The 25,592-nt window shown below is 44.2% G+C and overlaps 1 protein-coding gene across 1 annotated transcript; it reads right to left on the bottom strand.

The window, feature by feature from the left end:
- Nucleotides 1–4,539: 4,539 nt before the first annotated feature.
- On the bottom strand, nucleotides 4,540–25,583 carry LOC144503531 (spermatogenesis-associated protein 24-like). The gene is made up of 6 exons (XM_078227974.1): nucleotides 25,407–25,583; nucleotides 16,170–16,235; nucleotides 12,221–12,351; nucleotides 9,351–9,421; nucleotides 8,531–8,633; nucleotides 4,540–6,490 (listed from the first exon to the last, which is right to left on the bottom strand). Exons 1-6 carry the CDS (start codon nucleotides 25,497–25,499, stop codon nucleotides 6,355–6,357), a joined length of 600 nt encoding a protein of 199 aa, XP_078084100.1. The 5' UTR covers nucleotides 25,500–25,583; the 3' UTR covers nucleotides 4,540–6,354.
- Between the last annotated feature and the right edge of the window lie 9 nt (nucleotides 25,584–25,592).

Below are 25,592 nucleotides of genomic sequence, written 5' to 3' on the forward strand. Positions count from 1 at the left end.
GCAGCAACATTTGTCCATGATTACAATAGGTGTTGGGCAAAGCTGACATGTATTGTAGTGCAACCCTAACCCTAACCCTAACCCATGCACACATTGGCCGCAATTCTCCCAAAAAAGTTCTAAGTGTCAAATTTGTGGGAAAACTGGTGCAAATCACACCAGTTTTTTCAGTGCAGCTTCACATGAATCTCCCACACTCTGTGCAATGCAGATGTCACAATCGTGAATATAGTTAAAAGCACGGGGGGCGGGGGGGAGCTATTCACGTCAGAGGCTGACAGTTCCAGACCTCTGCGCATGTGCAGTGACCCCAACTGTCAGCCTGCAGTTTGCTGACCAGCTCGATCACTGGCCAGCCCTGGACCCCTGCAGTGCTCCCCCACCTGACATCCCCACAGCCCGATCACGGCCCCCACAAGCATTCCCAGGCCAGTCCCAACACCCCCGACAGCCCCTCTTCCAGGAGCGCCCAATCTCCAGCCCCATTCCCCCCATCCCCCCGGCACACACACCCCGCTAGGCAGACCATCCCCTGCAGAGCCCCCCAGGCCGTATCAATCGCTGGCCTCCCTCCAGCCCTGACCGATCCCAATGCAGAGTGGCAGCTGCACCTCTCGCCATGGATCGCCCCCTTGGCCCCGCCCTCCAGCAGACCCCTCCCCTTGGCCCCGCCCCATGCCTGGTGGGCAGTGCCAAGGTGCCCCCTGGGCCTAGGCACTTTGCCCTTTGGGCAGTGCCAGGGGCCCGGGCGGGCACTGCCAGGGTGTCCATGCCCAGGGGCTGCCACCCTGCTGCCTGACCACCTGGGGGCCCCAATTGCCCCCCTTCACTCCAACGGTGATGTCCCAGTAGTTCCCCAAAAGTGGGGAGCAAGTCTGAACACCACCAATCAAAAATTGTACTGGGGGGGTGGGAGATGCCCGGTGAATTCAGTCCCGGGGCCACTAAATACATTTAAATTGGATTTAAAATAGAATTTTTCAACCCCTTACTATACTCCTTATACACCTGTGACTATGCGGTCAAATTTCCCTCAAATTCGATTTTCAAGTTTGCTGATGACACCACTGTAATGGGTCGGGTCTCAAACAATGACGAGACAGAGTACAGGAATGAGATAGAGAATCTGTTGAACTGGTATGGTGACAATAATCTCTCCCTCAATGTCAACAAAACAAAGGAGATTGTCATCGACTTCAGGGAGCGTAAAGGAGAACATGTCCCTGTCCACATCAATGGGGATGAAGTAGAAAGGGTCGAGAGCTTCAGGTTTTTAGGTGTCCAGATCATCAACAGCCTGCCCTGGTCCCCCCATGCCAACACTACAGTTAAGAAAGCTTTCTCAGTAGACTAAGGAAATTTGGCATGTCAGCTATGACTCTCACCAACGTTTACAGATGCACCATAGAAAGCATTCTTTCCGGTTGTATCACAGCTTGGTATGGCTCCTGCTCTGCCCAAGATCGCAAGGAACTACAAAAGGTCGTGAATGTAGCCCAATCCATCACACAAACCAGCCTCCCATCCATTGACTGTCTACACTTCCCGCTGCCTCGGCAAAGCAGCTGGCATAATTAAGGACCCCACGCACCCTGGACATTCCCTCTTCCACCTTCTTTCATCGGGAAAAAGATACAAAAGTCTGAGGTCACGTACCAACTGACTCAAGAACAGCTTCTTCCCAGCTGCCATCAGACTTTTGAATGGACCTATCTCACATTAAGTTGACCTTTCTCTACACCCTAGCTATGACTGTAACACTACATTCTGCACTCTCTCATTTCCTTCTCTATGAACGGTATGCTTTGGTTGTATAGCGCGCAAGAAACAATACTTTTCACTGTATGTTAATACATGTGACAATAATAAATCAAATCAAATTTCCATATCAGCGCCGCCTCCCAGCTGACTTCCGGCGTCGTGCAAATGCTGCCAGAAATCTGGGCCTGGGAGGGGCAATCTCGGTGCGAACACCCCTGGGAATCCTGCGAATCGGCCAGCACTCGATTCCCCCGGCCCGTCACGTTAAAAAATTACCGCGGCGGGATGGGAGAATCGCCCCCATTATTATCATTACCCTCCACTATTTTATCAAAGAACTTTATTGAATCTCAAGACATGATTTGTCCATTACAAATCCATGCCGGCTGCCTATAATAAAGTGAATATTAATTTTAATAATCTTCCAGCAGCTACCAATATTAAGCCGACTGGTCTATGGTTAGATCAGGTATTCATTTTTCCTTTCTTGAACAACAATGTTATATTGGAAACCTTCAGCCCATTTGCACATGTGCCATAACCAAAGATGTAAAGAAAAGGTTGTGGGCAGGACCTCCGCTATTCTTTCTTGGATTTCCTCCCATTCTAGGTGTTAAGAAACACAAATGCCTACCCAAGTCGACAGTCACAGGACAAGACCTTTAGTGCCCAGAGGGCCTCGGGTCTCCTGTGCATGTGCCGGCCAGGAAGTGGCCACAAGTGCACGGTTCTCATTCTTCAGGTCAGGAATCAGCCCCACTCACCTGCGCAGAAAGGTCAGGTGACCTGGAACCGGTGCACCATTCGACCGAAGGTGAACCAGGGAGCAGGGCATGGGGAGGGGGACAAGAGAGGCTCCAGAAGAACCTGGCATGGACAAAGGCAGGGATCAGAAAGAGATCCCTGAAGTAAAGTTAAAAGAAAGGAGCAGAGAAATAGGCTCAGACTTAAAGACAGAGCTGCGAGAAGCAGACTTGAAGCAAAATGGACTCAAGAAAAGCCCTGAAGATCCAGCAAGGCTGCCAAAGATTAATGACTCATACTGTGGGTCTTTTGGAGTTCTGCATGGCCGAAAATCTGAAATAATGCTTGGAAGGTGAAGCTTGAGTGTACCTACAGATTCCAGAGGAAAGGAATCTTGGAAGACAAAATGGAAACCATACAAGGTTGGGCATTGTTGCAGCCATCCGAGTGGAAGGGACATGTGAAGAGAATTCTAAGGCAAGTTCTTCAAATATGGAGATTGGAGAAAGACAAAAAGTTTCTGTAAGACTGGTTTGCGCACAATGTGTCAAACATCTGGGTGGATTGTTGAGAAATCCATGGAATCTTCTTTGGTCACATCTGCCATTACTTTGTAGTGTTACATGTCTGACCACAATTCACCTGTTAATTCGCATATGCCCCATACTTATTGTACATTGTTCTTTCTTTCTGAAGTTGTGTTTGTAGAGCTATTGCTGGGGTAAAGGAATAGCGAATATTTGAATCACCTTTTGATTGGATTGAGATTTTTTTCAACCTTTTTGTCTGGTGTACATTATTCGTATTTAATTTTTTGTGTTAAATGTTTATCAGCAAACTCCTGTGAATTGTTTAGTAACTTCCTTCCATGGTTACTAAAAAAGTTAGGATACTTCAAGCCAGGTTTCATCCTGGGATCAAACAGTACTGTCAGCTGGGATCATAAGAAGGAATACAAATCATCATGGCCCAATTTCTTTCCACTTTAAGTACTCACCAACATTTTCAGTGCTCTTTCCAGTTTTCTTATCTGAATGCCCCATCACCTCTTCTAGTACTTAATTTCCATAATTCCTTTTATAATGAAAATACTAATTTAATATTCCTGCCATTCATTTATCTCTCATAGACTTCCTTTTTCATCGTTAATCTTTAAGGCAATTTTTACTTCACCGTGTCTCTAAAATCCTTTACTATTACTCTTCATTCTAACTGCTTTCCTTCATGCTTGCTCTTAGCCTTCGTAGTCGAGTTGTGCTCTCCTTCCGTTTGCTTTCACAAAAGAAAATTTAGTTTGGTATAGCAAAGTATTGCGAATGCTGGAATCTAGAACAAAAGTAGAAAATGCTGGAAAATCTCAGCAGGTCTGACAGCGTCTGTGCAGAGAACAGAGCTAATGTTTCCAGTCTGGATGATTCTTTCTCTTTTGTATCATTAAGAGATCATTTGCATTTATTTAACACCTTCCACATCCAAGGAACCTCACAAAGTGCTTTACAGCTAAACGAAGGACTTTTGAAATGTAGTCCAGTTAAAACAAAAGGATACTTGGCAATCATTTTTTGTGCAGAAGGTTACACAAACAGTAATGAGATGAACAACCAAAGAGTCTTTTTTCTTGATGATATTTAAGGGATTAATGTTAACCAGGAGGTAAGGAAAAATCCCATGCCCTTCCTTGGATATTGCCTGGAGTCTTTAAGATTGCAACAATGGCCACATTAACTTCACTAGTTGGAAAACACTGAGTGCCCAAGGTGTCAAATTTTCCTTTATTCTTTTCTTTATGTCCACAGAGAGCAGACAACCACTTCAACCAAAAGATGATACCTCCACCACTTACTGTGCAGCACTCAGTAGGTATTATACTAAAGTGCTGGATAATGTGCCCAAGCATTTTGTGAGCAGGGCTTGGACTCACATGCTTTTAACTCCGAGTCAAGATGCTAGCACTGAGCCAAAGCTGTGCTTCATATGCTTTGAACAGTCAAGGAATGATTTTGTAGCAACTTGTAAAAATTTGTAAAAAAAAATGCAATAAAATTAGTATCTTTATTGCAATAATGCTTCTTTACACACAGAATTTACAGGTATTCTTTCATCAAAAGGTTTAACACGATCAAAATTTACCTTGAGCTTGTCTAAATACCCAATCATAATTTCTTTAATGATCAATTTTAATACCTTCCCCATGACGGATGTCAAGCTAACTGACTTATAATTTCCTGTTATCTGCCTCCCTGCTTTCTTGAAAGAAGGGATAGTTGCTACTTTCCACTATGATGGTAACTTTAAAATTTTTTAAGTTCTTTTCAAAATCTCCTATTTAGGTCAAACCATGTTGGTCCTAAATTTCTTTAGACAGTTTTAAAAAGGTGCAAGTTTGTTATTAGTTTCACAAGTACATTGGCACTGCAATGAAGTCACTGTGAAAATTCCCTAGTCACCAGACACTGGCGCCTATTCGGCACCTGAGGAAGAATTTAGCATGGCCAATGCACCTAACCAGCACATCTTTCGGACTGTGGAAGAAAACCAGAGCACCCGGAGGAAACCCTCACGGACATGGGGAGAACTGAGAAGACGCTGCAGACAGTGACCCAAGCCAGGAATTGAACCTAGGTCCCTGGTGCTGTGAGGCAGCAGTGCTAATCACTGTACCACCACGCCCTTAAGTGGTACTAACATCTTAGAATTATAACCAAACTCACTATTGTGTAAAACTCATTCCTGCACTTCCAATGAGTGTTCCTGAAATGTCATGTTACAACTGACAATTTAGTTTCAATAATCTAAATACTCAAGTGCCGCTGAGCTCGAAGCTAGGGAAATAAAATCCATTTCATGAGCATCCACTGCAGAGGTAAATCATTTGAATAAAATGTCAGATATGTATTGATATACTGTCCTTCTTAAAACAAATCATACAATTACCAAAACAGTGAGAGATCAACTTCTCGAAGGGAACTGAATGTTGGGTCCTCGGGGAATGAGTGCTGGTCATTCACGTTGTTTATTTATATAATGTAATAAATTGGTAAGTTTATGTTTGGAATCCTCATCAGAGAAGGCTCTAGCATTTCAAATACTGCCAACAAAATTGAGGCTACGAGATTAGAAAGTTATCTCAGCATTTAACCGTATTTTTTAAAAAGAGCAATTGGCACTGCTCAGAATAGTGAATATCACTAAGTTTTTTGGCTGTAGCAACCAAAGCAAATGAATGATGAGCCAAAATACTTAAATCTTACATCAGTTTTCACTTGCTTCCATGATAATGCAAATGCTGTCAGTGACAAATGGCACTATTAGTTAACCCGCTTCTGGGGCAATGAGACTAAGACGGAGGTTCTGATGAGGTTCCACGATTTCTGACTGCAAATACAGTTAAAGGCAAAGCACATAATAAGTTGTGGCGTAGGAATGAAATTCAGATTCCACTTGTGCAAATTTCACTGTAATACTCTCAATTACTCGCTAAGTGAGAAAAGCGTGTCTCAAGTCACCAGGAACATGATCAGAGGAATGAACACTCCATTTGTTGTTCTAAAATAGAAGCAAAATATTACGGATGCTGGAATCTGCAACAAGAAAAAAAAATGCTGGAAAATCTCAGCAGGTCTGACAGCATCCGTGGAGAGAGAATCGAGTCAAATTTGAGAGTCTGGATGACCCTCCGTCAGAGCTGCTGAAGCTCTGGCGAAGGATCATCCAGACTCGAAATGTCAAATGTCAGCATTGTCAAATGCTGCTAGGGGAGCCACATGCTTAACATTAGTTTCACCACCAAACATTCACAATGTAATCAGCTGCCAAACACGAATGCAAAATTTGAAGAAATATTTATGTTTATTTACAAGTCTGTCTGGATATTGCTAGAGGGGCAGGAGGGAATTTTCCAAATGTCTTCCTCTTTTTTTCTTTCAGCACACGTGCTATATAAGCATCTTGTTGCCTCTGTATTTCGAAGTCAGTAACCTTTTGCCTATAAATGGAACACAGAATCAGTCCCTTTTGCCTATAAATGGAACACAGAATCAGTCCCAGAATCAGGGGACATGAGAAGTCCTTGGCGGGTCGGATCAAGGAAAACCCCAAGGCTTTTTACTCTTATGTGAGGAATAAAAGAATGACCAGGGTGAGGTTAGGGCCGGTCAAGGACAGTAGTGGGAACTTGTGTATGGAGTCAGTAGAGATAGGCGAGGTGATGAATGAATACTTTTCTTCAGTGTTCACCAAGGAAAGGGGCCATGTTTTTGAGGAAGAGAAGGTGTTACAGGCTAATAGGCTGGAGGAAATAGATGTTCGGAGGGAGGATGTCTTGGCAGTTTTGAATAAACTGAAGGTCGATAAGTCCCCTGGGCCTGATTAAATGTATCCTAGGATTCTTTGGGAGGCAAGGGATGAGATTGCAGAGCCTTTGGCGTTGATCTTTGGGTCCTCGCTGTCCACGGGGATGGTGCCAGAGGACTGGAGAATGGCGAATGTTGTTCCTCTGTTTAAGAAAGGGAATAGAAATGACCCTGGTAATTATAGACCGGTTAGTCTTACTTCGGTGGTTGGTAAATTGATGGAAAGGGTCCTTAGGGATGGGATTTACGACCATTTAGAAAGATGCGGATTAATCCGAGATAGTCAGCACGGATTCGTGAAGGGCAAGTCGTGCCTCACAAATTTGATAGAATTTTTTGAGGAGGTAACTAAGTGTGTTGATGAAGGTAGGGCAGTTGATGTCATATACATGGATTTTAGTAAGGCGTTTGATAAGGTCCCCCATGGTCGGCTTATGATGAAAGTGAGGAGGTGTGGGATAGAGGGAAAGTTGGCCGATTGGATAGGCAACTGGCTGTCTGACCGAAGACAGAGGGTGGTGGTCGATGGAAAATTTTCGGATTGGAGGCAGGTTGCTAGCGGTGTGCCGCAGGGATCAGTGCTTGGTCCTCTGCTCTTTGTGATTTTTATTAATGACTTAGAGGAGGGGGCTGAAGGGTGGATCAGTAAATTTGCTGATGACACCAAGATTGGTGGAGTAGTGGATGAGGTGGAGGGCTGTTGTAGGCTGCAAAGAGACATAGATAGGATGCAAAGCTGGGCTGAAAAATGGCAAATGGAGTTTAACCCTGATAAATGTGAGGTGATTCATTTTGGTAGGACAAATTTAAATGTGGATTACAGGGTCAAAGGTAGGGTTCTGAAGACTGTGGAGGAACAGAGAGATCTTGGGGTCCATATCCACAGATCTCTAAAGGTTGCCACTCAAGTGGATAGAGCTGTGAAGAAGGCCTGTAGTGTGTTAGCTTTTATTAACAGGGGGTTGGAGTTTAAGAGCCGTGGGGTTATGCTGCAACTGTACAGGACCTTGGTGAGACCACATTTGGAATATTGTGTGCAGTTCTGGTCACCTCACTATAGGAAGGATGTGGAAGCGCTGGAAGGAGTGCAGAGGAGATTTATCAGGATGCTGCCTGGTTTGGAGGGTAGGTCATATGAGGAAAGGTTGAGGGAGCTAGGGCTATTCTCTCTGGAGCGGAGGAGGCTGAGGGGAGACTTAATAGAGGTGTATAAAATGATGAAGGGGATAGATAGAGTGAACGTTCAAAGACTATTTCCTCGGGTGGATGGAGCTATTACAAGGGGGCATAACTATAGGGTTCGTGGTGGGAGATACAGGACGGATATCAGAGGTAGGTTCTTTACGCAGAGAGTGGTTGGGGTGTGGAATGGACTGCCTGCAGTGATAGTGGAGTCAGACACTTTAGAAACATTTAAGCGGTTATTGGATAGGCACATGGAGCACACCAGGATGATAGGGAGTGGGATAGCTTGATCTTGGTTTCAGATAAAGCTCGGCACAACATTGTGGGCCGAAGGGCCTGTTCTGTGCTGTACTGTTCTATGTTCTAGTAAAGAAAATTGTTGTCCCATTTAACTAGAACAACTTGTATTTATATTTGTATTTATAAAATATTAATATCTCTGACCGTAACACATCAAAACCCTCTTTAAGAAAGATTTAGACACTTACTTCAATGAATCTTTCTGCTTTGCAAGTAGCTGACTAAGTTCTTTAATCTGAACCTCTTTCATACTCAAAATATCATCTTGTTTTTCCATATGATTCTCAATCTCTGCAAAGAAAACATATCGTTTTCACAAATAATTAGTTTCTAACTCTGCTGAATTAGTTCCTCACAAAATCTACCATACATTTTTCAGGAAATATAAAACCCCGTCATTCCTGCAATTTGCATGCTACAACCATCAGACAATCAAATTAAAAATCCTTCCCTTTCTATCATTTTTTGGAACTGTTACTATTAGCATTAGCACCATTGTTGAGGCTTCATTAATTTTACAATTTTTGCATAGTGATTTGCTTTTTGTGCATCTAGACAGAGTCACCAAAAAGGGATGCAGCGGCAGATTAAAGAGGGCCCAAAAAGATGAGTTTCAGAAATAAGACAATTTACCTATCAGATCTTACGGACTCCTGGATTAGTGCTGAAGAACATCAAGTTGTCAGGCCCAGGGGTGCCTCCAGACCATTATAATGGCTAGGGACAGGAAAACTAGGCACACACAAACCTGAACAGGTATATTGCACTTTTGTTGTACTGTTCCTGGTCACAAAGCAGATGGGTGCGTGTGTGCATGCACACGTGTCTGTGAGGACACACATGTATATGTGTGCGCACGCGTAGGGGTGGAGTGAGAGAGGAGAAAATTCTAAGTGGTAACATGTTCATTTTTTAAAAAACTTCATGGGTTTTCTGGAAATAAATTATAGCTTGCAACATATTCCAGATAAAAAAGGAATAGATATTTCCAATAGTACTATGACTTACCATTGCATTTGCTTATTAACTTGTCATTTTTCGTTGACTCCTTCAATGCTTTGTTTTTAATGCTTTCCAGTCTTTGTAAAAGATGAAAATAGAGACATGTTTGTATGTTATTCAGATTTTCTACATAGATCACGTTACACACTGAGGTGCTTCAATACAATTGTGGTTTATGATACTGGATACAATATGAGTCATACAAGTCCAAGGGGTTCTACACAAGAAAAATATCCACTCATTCATGCATCTCATCCACATGCTCTGCAGTACAGTGGAACCATTAACTTGAACATTCAACATTGAACCTGCCTGTTTAAGTGCATTCTTCTGTTGTGCAAACCATTGTGGAGAATGCCTTCAAGATTGCTGGAGCTGAGTGTGTATTAATTTTTGAGCTCAATTTGAGAGCTTGGGGGACCCCTCCATGACTGGCATTGTGATAAAAACATTTCGCAAGGTTATTCGTGTCTGGTAAGTAGAAACATAAATTACATTGGTCAGGCGAATATCCATTGGATTAGCTGCATCTTGTCTTTATGTAGCGGGCTGATTAGGTGGAAGAAGTTCAGAGCAGCAAATCAACAGCACGAGTCAGGAACTATCCGCCAATTTCTATTGGAGGCAAGTCCCCTATATCATAATCATGAGGGCTCCACAACCTCATTGCAGAGGTTGCAGAGATGAAATAGGTGTACAGATTAATTTGAGCTTAAAAAGTGTTGTATTTTTATAGCATCTTTCAGGTCTCCCCAAAGTATTTTAAGTGCAACCACTGCTTTAATTTAGAAGACGTGGCAGCCAATTTGCACTCAGCAGGATCCACCAGCAGCAATGTGATAACAATCAGATAAACAGCTTTAATGATACTGATTGAGTGATAGATATTCACAAGACACCGGGAAGAGGTCAAATGGTGGCACAGTGGTTAGCACTGCTGCCTCACAGCTCCAGAGACCCGAGTTCGATTCCCAGCCTGGGTCACTGACTGTGGGGAGTTTGCACGTTCTCCCCGTGTCTGCGTGGTTTCCTCCGGGTGCTCTGGTTTCCTCCCAAAGCTGTGCGGGTTTAGGTGCTTTGGTCATGCTAAATTGCCCCTTAGTGTCCCGGGATGTGTAGCTCAGAGGGATTAGGGGGTAAATATGTGGGATTATGGGGATAGGGCCTGGGTGGGAATGTTGTCAGTGCAGACTTGATGGGTCGAATGGCCTCCTTCTACACTGTAGGATTCTATGATTCAAACATTTCTTCAAAATAGTGCCATTCTCACACACAACTGAGAGTGTGACAGTGGCTTGTTTTACTATTTCATCAAGAAAGCAGTAGCTCCCCATCCACTAGAATATCAGCCTAGATTTTTATACTCAAGTCTCTGAACCTACAACCTCTGACTCATAGACTGACAGACTATCAATCGACATGCAAGTACTGCATGCAAGTCATTAGGAGGTAAATTTGGAGCATATTTTATACATCTGTCAAAAGCCATGTGTTCAGAAAAAGAGAAGGCCATGTGTTAGATCTTCTTTCCTTATGCAATCTGTTTTCCAGGTCCATCAAGCAGAGGAGTTTAATGAAAATCAGCTTGGAGATATTTGACATGCCCCCTGCCAGGTGTGTCATGTCTGGATGGGTATATTCAAAAGGAAATGCAGACAGAATTGAACTTTGAAACAGTCAGAGTCATTACAGCATGTCAAATAATAATGTTGTGCCTTAGTCAGCCATGATCCATTGCGAAGATCCAAAGTAGTCACACTACTTTCCCCCCTCTTATCCTATTAGGGCTAACTAGCACTGGTGGAATCCTGCCTAGTTCCCATCCAAAAGTTTTTCAATTCAGTAAATCCACCTGGACAGCAGCGGGTGAAAAGTGCCCACCCCAACTGCATTTTCCGATGAATTACAACCAAGGAGGAAAATGGAATTCATCTTTCAATCTCTTGCAACTATAAATCACATAGTATTCTTGAGGCTCCCATTAACGCAAAGATGACAAATTTATCAAGTCTTTTTTTTTTTTCTATACTTCACAAATCACGTATCACAGTAGATTAATTCACTGCCTGCAGTTAGTTCCTCACCTTCCTCAACTGTTAATTTTCACAATTCCATTCTTAAACTTCAAAATTGTAGCTATAATAGTTATTTACTTTTTTCCTTCTTGTTCCAGTCATACAGGCAGCAAAGTGTTTTCACAGGCAACAACCTGACTAATTCCATTTATGGCATTCCATTACTATCAAAATTTAAGACAGTGGGCTGTGCTGATGAGGCAACAGCACAGCATTTAATATGAAAACCAAGAATGCCATCACCAGATAGAAGCAAAATCATGCAAACGATTAATGCCATTGCAGGAAGGTCATATTTAAAACTAGCTGCACCATATTCTTAAATCTAACACTTCAGTTGTGATCTTAAGCTCAAGCAGGAATGAAATACATAATAGTTTAACAAGGGCTGTACTTACTTTAAAAAAAACTTAATATTTATATATGGCAAGTTCCAAACCTTTCAAAACAGTAAAATCAGGACCAAAATTTACCACAGTACACTAAGATGTGGAGATGCCAGCGTTGGACTGGGGTGGGCACAGTAAGAAGTCTCACAACACCAAGTTAAGATCCAACAGGTTTAATTTAGCCACTCACCTGAGGAAAGAGCAGCGCTCCGAAAGCTTGTGATTTCAAATAAACCTGTTGGGCTTTAATCTGGTGTCGAGAGATTTGTTACAGCATACTAAGGGAGTGCAGAACTTTAAACAACAAACATGTATTTATGTGGCTCCTTCCAGGTCCTAAGAATATCCCCAAGCAGAGCCAATTAATTACTTAAATGAAATATATACACTGAGGTTATATAGCAAAACTTACGCATTTTCAAAGGCCTTCTTTTCCCGATCTAGCTGTTTCATTAGAATCTCTATTTCACCGAGCGCAAACTGTAGTTTTTCAGACTCTTTGAAAAGTAATGCTTTAGTTTTAGCATGTTCAAGTCTTTCATTCTGTAAAGAAGCACGGCAGAGTTAATAGAATTGGCTCAGCTGCTCAAATCTGAATAGAACAATGTGGGCACTTTGAAATATGATGCAAGTGGAGTTCAGTTGAATCATACATTATAACCACTATTTGAAAGAACATTTCAAAGTTTTCTCCAGCTGAATAAAAATAAAAGCTGATTTGACCGAATAGATGCAGTAAAGGTCAGCAAAAATACCAATTACTTCAAGAGTACATAGATGGACAAGCAGAATGGGCAAAGGGAATTTTATGAAAAATTTGAGGTACTGCATTTTAGCAGTAAGGATAGGGAGAGGCAATGTAAGCTTAATGGCATATTCCATGGAGTGCGTTATTACAAACAGGGTCTTTAATTTAAACAGCACTAATTTCTCCTCTTGCCACCCATTGGTAAACAGAAAGGTGTTTTTGATTGGATTCCCTCTTTTAAAAGTGGTGGTGTATTTCCCAACCCCTCAGTTTTGGTGCGATCCAATTTTCTATTAATAACCACACAGCAAACTCAAGACTGGATGAACTCAAAGGGTTAGTTTATTTGCACACATTCAAAAGTTGAAGGGAGGGTCACAGCATTGCCTCCATACTCGGACAGTAAAGAAAGTGATAGAGAAAAGAAAGATTTATAGTGCAGAGACCACGGAGAAAATAAATGTTTCATGTGCGTTCCAGAATCCAGGATCAAAATCAAATGAGGTATTCCTTCACGGAGGTCATCAGGCTGAAACTTAATGCTGTATAATTCAGTATTCTGGTGAGGTTGACTTCACATGATAAGATTGATTCACCTTGTGTGCCTGTCTTGTAAGCAATGGAACAGAATTTCCACCAGAAGCAGTGCTGATGGGGTCGGATGTTCAACCTGGGCTAGAGCTCCTTTTCTGTGAGATTGTCAGATGGTAAACAGCAGACCGGGTTATGCAGTTCAGCAAGACAATATTACTTGTTCCACAAGCTAGAGGCCCATGTCACTTGACTCCCACCTCGCCACCATCTTTGACAAAGAATGTGTATCTATTGTATGGATTCCAAAGCTGTTTCAGCCATTAGGAGTTGAAAGGTTGCACAGCCTTTTGTCTGAGCAGGTGATCCATCTCCTAGTCAGCCTGGGTTATTATATACAGATGGGCTTTGCATACCTCTCTTTGAAGTTGGGCTGTACAGTCCAAAGGGGGGTTAGAGTCATAGAGGTTTACAGCATGAAACAGGCCCTTCGGCCCAACTTGTCCATGCCGTCCTTTTTTTTTAAACCCTCAACTAATCCCAATTGCCCGCATTTGGCCCATATCCCTCTATACCCATCGGTTGTCAGTGGCTCCTCAGAGATGACATGGTGCAAGTTCTTTTGTTCAGGGTCACAGGCAGACATAGTTTCAGCCATTTCAGGATCAGTTTTAAAATTTTAAAAATAGCAATGAGCATATCTATACATTATAAAATTATACAGTCTGAGATCTTAGTTCCTCATAGTGTGCAGGGACAGACGGAACCTGGGGAGTTTTGTATGTATAGACCTTTGAAGAAGGCAGGAGATATTGAAAGAGGCATTAGCAATGCATATGGGATCTTGGGCTTTACAAACAGAGACAGAACACAGCTAATACAGCAGGATATAGATCAGTTGGAGACTTGGGCGGAGAGATGGCAGATGGAGTTTAATCCGGACAAATGTGAGGGAATGCATTTTGGAAGGTCTAATACAGATAGGAAATACACAGTAAATGGCAGAACCCTTAAGAGTATTGATAGGCAAAGGGATCTGGGTGCACAGGTACACAGGTCACTGAAAGTTGCAATGCAGGTGGAGAAGGTAGTCAAGAAGGCTTACGGCATGCTTGCCTTCATCGGCCAGGGCATTGAGTTTAAAAATTGGCAAGTCATGTTGCAGCTTTATAGAACGTTTAGTTCGGCTGCACTTGGGATATAGTGTTCAATTCTGTTCGCCACACTACCAGAAGGATGTGGAGGCTTTGGAGAGGATACAGAAAAGATTTACCAGGATGTTGCCTGGTATGGAGGGCATTAACTATGAGGAAAGGTTGGAGAAACTTGGTTTGTTCTCACTGGAACAACGGAGGTTGAGGGGCGACCTGATAGACGTCTACAAGATTATGAGAGGCATGGACAGAGTGGATAGTCAGAAGCTTTTTCCCTAGGGTTGAAGAGTCAATTACTAGGGGGCACAGGTTTAAGGTGCGAGGGGCAAGGTTTAAAGGAGATGTACGAGGCAGATCTTTTATACAGAGGGTGGTGGGTGCCTGGAACCCATTGCCGGGGGAGGTAGTGGAAGCAGATACAGTAGTGACCTTTAAGGGGCGTCTTGACAAATACATGAATAGGATGGAAATAGAGGGGTATGGTCCCCCGGAAGGGTAGGGGGTTTTGGTTAAGTCGGGCAGCATGGTCGGTGCAGGCTTGGAGGGCCAAAAGGCCTGTTCCTGTGCTGTAATTTTCTTTGTTCTTTGTAGTTTTATGAAACACCTAACATATTTTGTCCTGACTGGATCACCACATTTTAGGAATGCAAGGTCCTAGGAAGCATGCAGAGATTTACCAGAATAGTTCCAGGAAGGATTTTAGCTACAAGGTTAGATTGGAGAAGTTGGAGCTGCTCTCAAAAATTGAATTGAAGTTCATTGTGTTTTGGGAATGTGTCTTTAACATATGGGCAAATGACGGTGACCTAAATCTGCTAGGCAACTGGCCTGGGCGATGGGGCTGTTAAAAATTAAAAGGAAGGTAGAAATTGTTTTACTGGGAAGTGCAAGGCATGCACACTTGCAGACAATGCTAAAGGCAGCCCTGATGCCAGTGGACACACAGAGTCTCCAAGTCCCAGGGAAATGTTTAAAATTTAAATTAAATTTATTTATTAGTGTCACAAGTAGGCTTACATTCACACTGCAATGAAGTTACTGTAAAAATCCCCTCGTTGCCACATTGACGCCTGTTGGGGTACACAGAGAATTTAGCACGACCAATGCACCCAAGCAGCACGTCTTTCGGACTGTGGGAGGAAACCGGAGCACCCAGAGAAAACTCATGCAGACACAGAGAGAACGTGTAAACTCCACACAGAGTGACCCAAGTCGGGGATCGAACCTGGGAACCTGAAGCTGTGAGCAGTAATGCTAACCACTGTGCCACCGTGCGTCATATTTTCAGCTATTGTAAAAGAAATTTAAGCTTCCAGTTATTGGGGTTCGTGGAGAGATTGACAAAATTAAACTGAGGGGAGATTTGATAGAAGTCTTCAAGACTATGACAGGTTTAGATATACTAGTAAAAAAAGCTGTTCCCATTAGCCGATGAGACAAGGGCTGGGGGATAGAGATTTAAAGTTTTAGGTAAGAGATACAAGGAGGCTGTAAGGAACATTTTTGTCTCCCCGCCACACTGAGTGTGCTAATTGCCTGGAACTTGTTACCTACAAGGGTGGTGGATACTTAAGGAAAATAAATGTACAGAACAATGGGGGTTACAGCAGATGAATGGGACTGATTGGATTACTGAACAGAAAGTTAGGACGTGAATGGGCTCCTTCTGTGCCATAATGATTCTATAACTGTCCCTATAAGTATAGTACATTATAAATAAACTTGTGCCTTATGTTATTCATACATACAAAAGATACTGTAGGTACTGGTTTGAAGGTCATTTTTCTAAAAAATCTGAATCTGATAAATTACATACACAAGTGTTATAGATATGTGCACTGGTGTAGAAACTGATTAGGCACTAAATATCAAAAACATATAGATCAGTCTTGTTAACAATGACCTCAATTAGCTTCAAAGGTTCTCACCTCCAAATCCTCCACAACAACGTCAAACTCCTCTCTGCTTACTGACTCCTCTTCTCGTTGTTGTATCTAAATATGGAATGCATTGATGTGTTAAGTAGCTTTGTCTCAAATATAAAAAACTCTTGGCCCTGTCATCAGGCTGCTGAGCTGATGGATGGAAAATCTGTAGCAGTATATATAAAATTAATTAATAATAAATTTGATTGCACGGCAAGATTACACCCGTGATGACAGAAGAAGTGTAAGATGCACAATACAACTATAAGACCATAAGACATAGGAGCGGAAGTAAGGCCATTCGGCCCATCGAGTCCACTCCACCATTCAATCATGGTTGATTTCAACTCCATTTACCCGCTCTCTCCCCATAGCCCTTAATTCCTAGATCATCATCAGATTTTAGTAGAACACAGAGCCTGGTAGTCATCAAATAAGGTAAACTGAGGTAAATGTTGAGTAATAAGTTGTTAAATTCTGCAGTAGAATTCTGGAATGAACAGAAAAATATTACCAAGTCTTGCAATGATTTGAAAAAGTACTGGTGGAACTTTTTTTAAAATCCCAGCTTCCGTTTCTTTGTTCCATTCTGATACAGGCATTGTAAAATACAGCAAAATGAATAAACAAAGCAATTTGCTTTTATAACTATCATGTTAGAGCCACCATTCAACCAGTTAGATAAGTGGAAAACGCAAAGTGAGAAACTGAGAAAAATTTACACATATACAACATAAAGTACATGAGAGAGAGAAAAATCACATAAGCACTAACCAAGTGATAAAGTGTAGGTACACACAAGGAGTGATACACAGGTGCAGAGAAAAACTTGTCACTGACAGATGTAGCTCCAACTCCAGACCTTGAAGCTAACTGAATTCCCACTCATCAGATTTTGGCCTTAGATTCTCCTCCCTCCCACTCCAGATAAACAGGTGATAAAGTGTAGCTATAATGGGTACATCTCTGAGTGAGTGGGAGACTAAGCAGAATAGTTCGAATACGTATATTTAAAATACTGCAGCGTTCGTTATCAACATAAATCCCCATGTGCATATTTAGAATAAAAACATTACTTTATGTTGTAATTATAACATCCTACCAGTGGAGGTATACTTTCCAGTATAATTACAACAAGGCAAGTTTAGGCAAGGGAATTTAAAATAGAACATAAAAATATGGAAATGATAAACGACTTTAGAAGTGACTGAATTAGAACTGCATTCCCTGATACAATTATTCCCCCTCCCTCTAATCCTGCTGCTTTGAAGAGCATATACTTGGCTTTAACTCTCCTTTATGCTTTAACTCTCCATGCAATGCAGGAGATCAACAAGATTTATAAGAATTGACTCTTTCAGGTTTCCATTACAAATGAGAGACATAGCTTTTATAGTCCAGAAAAAAGCCAATTAAAGGGTAGGCAATGAAACACAATTGTGTGGATATGCTAAAGGTAAAGGACGATAAACACAAATTTGAGGATTCAACAGAAAATCAAGAAATCCAAATGTCTGGAATAATCTATACACCAAGTTAAATTATAGAGGCAGAACATTATAACTATTCAGATTACAATTAATTATTGCCACGAGCAGTCAGGACAGTTTTGCTGCATCTACTGCAACTTCAACAGAGTGCAAGTTATCTTTCGTCAGGGATATTAGTGTACACGGGAAGATCAGAATCTGATTTCCGTGTAAATAATCTACACTATGGAAGACAGAAAGGAAGGAAAAATTACGTGTATACAGCACCTTCACAATCTCAGGGTGATCCAAAGTGTTGTGCAGTCTTTTGGAAATATTTTTGAACTGTAACATTCTCTCACAAAATCAAATAAAGTTTTCTGTTAATAATGTTGGCTGAGGAAGAAATATTGGCAAAGGAACAACCCCCTGCTTCTTCAAATGATGATGTGGAGATGCCAGTGTTGGACTGGGGTAAACACAGTAAGAGTTTTAACAATACCAGGTTAAAGTCCAACAGGTTTATTTGGTAGCAAATGCCATTAGCTTTCGGAGCACTGCTCCTTCGTCAGACACAAAATCAATTTTTGTGTCTTTGTGCCCTGTTTGAGAGCAGATATCCACTCCATCTGACGAAGGAGCAGCACTCTGAAAGCTAATGGCATTTGCTACCAAATAAACCTGTTGGACTTTAACCTGGTGTTGTTAAAACTCTTACTGTCTTCAAATGATGCCACAGATCCTTTGCACCCACCTGAGAAGACAGATGGCTTCAGTTTAACACTTTGGATTACATGCTCAAGTCTTCAGAGTTATAATGGAGTAAAATAGCTCAAGGTACTTGGGAGAGACAAACAATTAAAAAGACACTGAGCAGGAGTGAAGCTTATAGAATGCTCTGCCTAAATCTCCCTTGACTTCCTTTAAGATGCTCCTTAAACCCTTGACCAATCTTTGTTGCTCAACTGCCCCCTAATATCTGACTGACAGTGCATCAAATGTTGCTTCATAACATGCCTGTGGAACTCCCTGATGTTTGGTGTGATACAAGTTGTTGTTGATGCTGTGTCTTTTTGTTTGTCCCTTCCAGGTACTTTCGAGCTATTTTGCTCCATTGTAATTCCAGACAATTGAGCACATAGTCCAAAGTGTTAAACCAAGGCCATTTGCACTCAAAAGTATTTCCAAAAGGCTGCGCTACATATACCCTGAGGTTGTGAAGGTGCTGTCATTTTTCTTTAATTTCTGTCATCCATAATGTAGATTTACACAGAAATTGGATTCTGATCTGCTTCCCGAGTACACTAATATCCCTGCCAAAAAAGGGAGTTTTGCTGTGCTTGGTGAGGACAGGCACGGTGGTTAGCACTGCTGCCTCACAGCGCCTGGGACCCAGGTTCAATTCTGGCCTCGAATGACTGTGTGGAGTTTACACTTTCTCCCCATGTCTGCATGGCTTTCCTCTGGGTGCTCCGGTTTCCTCCCACAGTCTGAAAGATGTGTAGGTTAGGTACATTGGCCATGTTAAATTGTGTCAGGTGGACTAGGAAGGTAAATACAAGGGGTTGTGTGGCTGGGGTCTGAGTGGGATTGTTGTCAGTGCAGACTCAATGGGCCAAATAGCCTTTTTCCGCGGGAGTTCACCTCCATTATCCTGATAGCAGTTTACATCCTACTTCATGCGGACGTGAAGATTGCACTGGACGAAATATACACCACTATGAATAGTCTTGAGATGAAACATCCCGAGACCTTGTTCATCATGGCCGGGGACTTCAATCAGGCCAAGCTCAAGTGTGTACTACCAAGATACCACCAACACATCTCCTGTACCACCAGAGGCCCAAACATCCTAGACCACTGCTACACAAATATCAAACATGTCTACTGCTCTATCGCTTTGGCAAATCAGACCACAAGGCTGTGCTCCTGCTCCCAGCTTACAAGCAAAAACTGAAGCAGGAGAATCCATCAAAGAAAGTCGTGCAATGTTGGTCTGAGCAATCGGATGATCTCCTATGGGGCTGCTTGGAGTCAGTGGACTGGTCAATATTTAAAAACTCTGCGACCAGCCTGAACAAGTACACCACTACAGTTACTGACTTCATTAGTAAGTGTGTAGAAGACTGTGTGCCAAAGAAGCAAATCCTTGTGTTCCCCAACCGGAAACCATGGATAAACAGGGATATCCACTGCTTGCTGAATTCCAGATCTGAGGCGTTCAAGTCAGGCAACACTGATCTATACAAGAAAGCCAGATACGGTCTAAGGAGGTCAAAGATGCCAAAAGACAGTACCGAACCAAGCTAGAGTCCCAGGCTAGCCACACCGACCCCCGCCAACTATGGCAAGGTATGCAAGACATAGGCTACAAGATGAAGGCATGTAAAATCGCCGGCTCCAATGCACTCCTCCCTGATGGGCTCAATGCATTCTACGTCCACTTGGAGTAAGAAGTCAGCGAGAGCACGCCCTCCAACTTGAAAGCCCTGGATGAACCTGTATCTGGGGTCACCATTGCAGATGTCAGAGCAGCTCTCTCAAAGATCAATCCATGGAAAGTTACTGGCCCGAATGGTGTACCCGGACGAGCACTCAGATTCTGTGTGGATCAGCTGGCGGGAGTATTCTTCAAGCCATCTTCAACCTCTCTTTACAACAATCTGAGGTCCCTATCTGCTTCAAGATGACCACCATCATCCTGGTACCTAAAAAAAAACAAGCAGCATGCCTTCATGACTATCGACCGGTGGCTCTGACATCCATCATTATGAAGTGCTTCGAAAGGCTAGTCATGGCACGAATCAATTCCAGCCTCCCGGGCTACCTTGATCCACTACAGTTTGCCTATTGTCGCAACAGGTCCACTGTAGACGCCATCTCCCTGGCCCTGCACTCAACCTTGGAACACCTAGATAACAAGGACACCTATGTCAGACTATTTATTGACTATAGCTCAGAATTCAACACCATTATTCCCATGAAACTCATCTCCAAACTCTTTGGCCTGGGCCTCTGCGACTGGATCCTGAACTTCCTAACTCACAGACCACAATAAGTAAGGATAGGCAACAACACCTCCTAAGAACATAAGAACATAAGAAATAGGAGCAGGAGTAGGCCATCTAGCCCCTCGAGCCTGCCCCGCCATTCAATAAGATCATGGCTGATCTGAAGTGGATCAGTTCCACTTACCCGCCTGATCCCTATAACCCCTAATTCCCTTACCGATCAGGAATCCATCTATCCGTGATTTAAACATATTCAACGATGTAGCCTCCACCACATCAGTGGGCAGAGAATTCCAGAGATTCACCACCCTCTGAGAGAAGAAGTTCCTCCTCAACTCTGTCCTAAACTGACCCCCCTTTATTTTGAGTTTCCTTTCTAAGTGGAAAGAATCTCTCCATCTCTACCCTATCCAGCCCCTTCATTATCTTATAGGTCTCTATAAGATCCCCCCTCAGCCTTCTAAATTCCAACGAATACAAACCCAATCTGCTCAGTCTCTCCTCATAATCAACACCCCTCATCTCTGGTATCAACCTGGTGAACCTTCTCTGCACTCCCTCCAAGGCCAATATATCCTTCCGCAAATAAGGGGACCAATACTGCACACAGTATTCCAGCTGCGGCCTCACCAATGCCCTGTACAGATGCAGCAAGACATCTCTGCTTTTATATTCTATCCCCCTTGCGATATAGGCCAACATCCCATTTGCTTTCTTGATCACCTGTTGCACCTGCAGACTGGGTTTTTGCGTCTCATGCACAAGGACCCCCAGGTCCCTCTGCACAGCAGCATGTTGTAATTTCTTTCCATTTAGACAATAATCCAATTTGCTATTATTTATTCCAAAGTGAATAACCTCGCATTTGTTAACGTTATACTCCATCTGCCAGATCCTCGCCCACTCACTCAGCCTGTCCAAATCTCTCTGCAGACCTTCTACACCCTCCACATGCTTCACTTTTCCACTTATCTTTGTGTCGTCTGCAAACTTTGTTACCCTACACTCAGTCCCCTCCTCCGGATCGTCTATATAAATGGTAAATAGTTGAGGCCCCAGTACCGATCCCTGCGGCCTCCACGATCATCCTCAACACTAGTGGTATCCTCAGCCCCTTACTATACTCCTTATACACCTATGACTGTGTGGCCAAGTTCCCCTCCAATTTGATTTTCAGTTTGCTAATGGTACTACCGTAGTGGGTCAGATCTCAAACAATGACGAGACAGAGTACAGGAGTGAGATAGAGAATCTGGTGAACTGGTGCAGCAACAATAATCTCTCCTTCAATGTCAACAAAACAAAGGAGGTTGTCATCGACTTCAGGAAGTGTAAAGGAGAACATGCCCCTGTCTACATCAACAGGGACGAAGTAGAAAGGGTCGAGAGTTTCAAGTTTTTAGGTGTCCAGATCACCAATAACCTGTCCTGGTCCCCCCATGCCGACACTATAGTTAAGAAAACCCACAAATGCCTCTACTTTCTCAGAATACTAAGGACATTTGGCATGTCAGCTACGGCTCTCACCAACTTTTACAAATGCACTATAGAAAGCATTCTTTCTGGTTGTAACACAGCTTGGTATGACTCCTGCTCTGCCCAAGATCGCAAGGAACTACAAAAGGTCGTGAATGTAGCCCAATCCATCACACAAACCAGCCTCCCATCCATTGACTCTGTCTACACTTCTTGCTGCCTCGGCAAAACAGCCAGCATAGTTAAGGACTCCACGCATCCCGGACATTCTCTCTTCCACCTTCTTCCATCAGGAAAAAGATTCAAAAGTCTGAGGTCACGTACCAACCAACTCAAGAACAGCTTCTTCCCTGCTGCTGACAGACTTTTGAATGGACTTACCTTGCATTAAGTTGATCTTTCTCTACACCCTGGCTATGACTGTAACACTACATTCTGCACTCTCTCATTTCCTTCTCTATGAATGATATGCTTTGTCTGCATAGGGCACAAGAAACAGTACTTTTCACTGTATGTTAATACATGTGACTAATAATAAATCAAATCAAAACTTAAATCTTTCTGCACTGTAGGGATTCTAAGACAGGCTGTCTTGAGTTTAAGTTTTAGTTTATTAGTGTGTCACAAGTAGGCTTACATTAACACTGCAATGAAGTTACTGTGAAAATCCACCAGTTGCCACACTCCGGCACCTGTCCGGGTACACTGAGTGATAATTTAGCACGGCCAATGCACCTAACCGGCACATCTTTCAGACTGTGGGAGGAAACCGGAGCACTCGGAGGAAACCGACACAGACACAGGGAGAACGTGCAGACTCCACACAGACAGTGACCCAAGCCGGAAACCGAACCCGGGGTCTCTGGTGCTGTGAGGCAGCAGTGCTAACCACTGTGTCTCCTGTGGGACTAGCAGGGTAAATGTGTGGGGTTACCGGGATAGGACCTAGGTGGGACTGTTATTGGTGCAGACTCGATGAGCCAAACAGCCTCATTCTGCACTGTAGGGATTCATAGAAATCATAGAAACCCTACGGTACAGAAAGAGGCCATTCGGCTCATCGAGTCTGCACCAACCACAATCCCACCCAGGCCCTACCCCCATATCCCTACATATTTTACCCACTAACCCCTCTAACCTACGCATCTCAGGACACTAAGGGGCAATTTTAGCACAGCCAATCAACCTAACCCGCACATCTTTGGACTGTGGGAGGAAACAGGAGCACCCGGAGGAAACCCACGCCGACACGAGGAGAATGTGCAAACTCCACACAGACAGTGACCCAAGTTGGGAATCGAACCCAGGTCCCTGGAGCTGTGAGGCAGCAGTGCTAACCACAGTGCTACGATTCTATGATGGATTCTATGCACGACCATTTACCTCTATGTCCATCATTGAACAGTCAAGCCTGTGGTGCTTAGCCTGGTTCAGGGTGATCGACACCACCGTTGGCCCTTGAACGTCACTGCAGGCAGCTGAGGTGGATGCTGAGGGCCCCTGCTGGTCGCTCCTGGTCGTCGTCGACCAAAATGGCCGCCCCCATGAATCGCACATGGTTGAGGGCGCCAAGCGTAGCAACTCCCGGTGGTCATCCTCCTCCGACTCCGTCGACCACAATGGCGTCGCCTGGACTCGCACGTGGACGAACCCCGTGGGTACTTCGACGTCGATGGTGATGATCCCCGTTCTGAAGGGTCACAGGCTGCACTGCCGTTCTTGGGCTTCGATCTGCACACCTTCGCGTAGTGCCCCTTTTTACCGCATTGATTACAGACCACCGCTTTAGCAGGACACTTTTGTCGTGGATGCTTGGCTCCTCCGCAGAATTAGCACCGCGGGCCGCATGGGGCTGCCGCCGTCGTCGGGTATACATGGGAGCACGCCATAACACTGCACTTCGAGCCCGTGGGGCGAGGAGGGATTTGTGACTGCCCCTGCCACGTTGTCTCCACGTGGTCCTCCGGATACAGGACCAAGCTCTTCGAAGCCGCCTCAAGCATTTCAGCCAATTCCATAGCTTGGGTCAGGTTGAGATTCCCCTTTTCTAGCAGCTTGAGACGGATGTACGAAGACCCTACCCCTGCCACAAACGCATCTCGGGCGAGGTCATACATATACTGCTCAGCCGACACAGCTTTGCAGTCGCAGCCCCTGGCAAGCTTCAAGAGCTCATTGGCGTAATCCTCCATGGTTTCGCCCGACTGCCGACGTCGTGTAGCGAGGAGGTAACGAGCGTGGATCTCGTTGGGAGGTTTCGTGTAGCGCTTTTTTAAAAGCTCGAGGGCCCTCGGGTAAGTGGTGGCCGCACGGATCGCGAGGTAGACAGTGTCGCTTACCCTCGCATGGAGGACCCGGAGTCTGTCATCATCGGTGGTGACCGCTGCGGAGGCTGCCAGGTAGTCCTCAAAACACTTCAGCCAGTGGTCGAAGGTGTTAGAGGCGCCCACCGCACGTGGATCCAGCGTCAGACGCTCTGGCTTTAAGATTTGTTCCATACTCTCCTTTCCGTCGAGAGCTTAGTGTTAGGCAATAAAATTGATGCACGTCAATTGAACTCAAGGCACGAGGCTTCGGTAACTGAAGGCTTTTATTGCCTAACAATGGAACTACTAGAACGTAAGTACACCATCCCAGACTGACGAGGTCCCGCCCGAGCAGGGGGTCTTATACCTCTCCCAGGAGGCGGAGCCCGACTGGGATGTGCCACAACAGTAACAACCACAGGTGTATTAATCCCACCCTAGCCCAACAACAACATTAGAACAATCCCACAGTGTGAACACCCTAGCCCAACAACAACATTAGAACAATCCCACAGTGTGAACACCCTAGCCCAACAACAACATTAGAACAACCCCACAGTGTGAACACCCTAGCCCAACAACAACATTAGAACAACCCCACAGTGTGAACACCCTAGCCCAACAACAACATTAGAACAATCCCACAGTGTGAACACCCTAGCCCAACAACAACATTAGAACAACCCCACAGTGGGAACCAAGGATGGTTCACCACAGATGGTAATCGATGATTCGGACACTGGCTGTCTGGGGTTAGAAAGGGAACGTGCGGCAGGGAGAACAGCCGGCTCCAAGTGGAGAGGATCGCCCAAGAAGATCGCGCCGCATCACAGCAGGGAGGAGCCAGGGATTGAAGCCAGACGCGGTGAGGCAGCAGCGCTAACCGCCGTGCCGCTCGGGGAATGTGCGGCAGCGGAGAAGCCAGGAGCCCTCCCTATCCAGGATGGCCTGAGAGCCGGGTCCGGGGTCAGTGCTCACCATGCGGGCGCAGCTCTGGATGTGCCGCTGCTGGGTCAGGATCACATCCCGCAGCTGCTGCTGCACCAGCCCGTGCGTCTCCCCGTCCGCCATTAGCCGGCTCCACCAATCACACAGCCGCTTCAATCACTGTGACAACAAACCCACCAATCAGAGCGCGGCTTCTGGAAGCGGGGGGCCCCGCCC

Source organism: Mustelus asterias, chromosome 14, assembly GCF_964213995.1.
Source record: "Mustelus asterias chromosome 14, sMusAst1.hap1.1, whole genome shotgun sequence".
NCBI classification, from domain to species: Eukaryota; Metazoa; Chordata; class Chondrichthyes; order Carcharhiniformes; family Triakidae; genus Mustelus; species Mustelus asterias.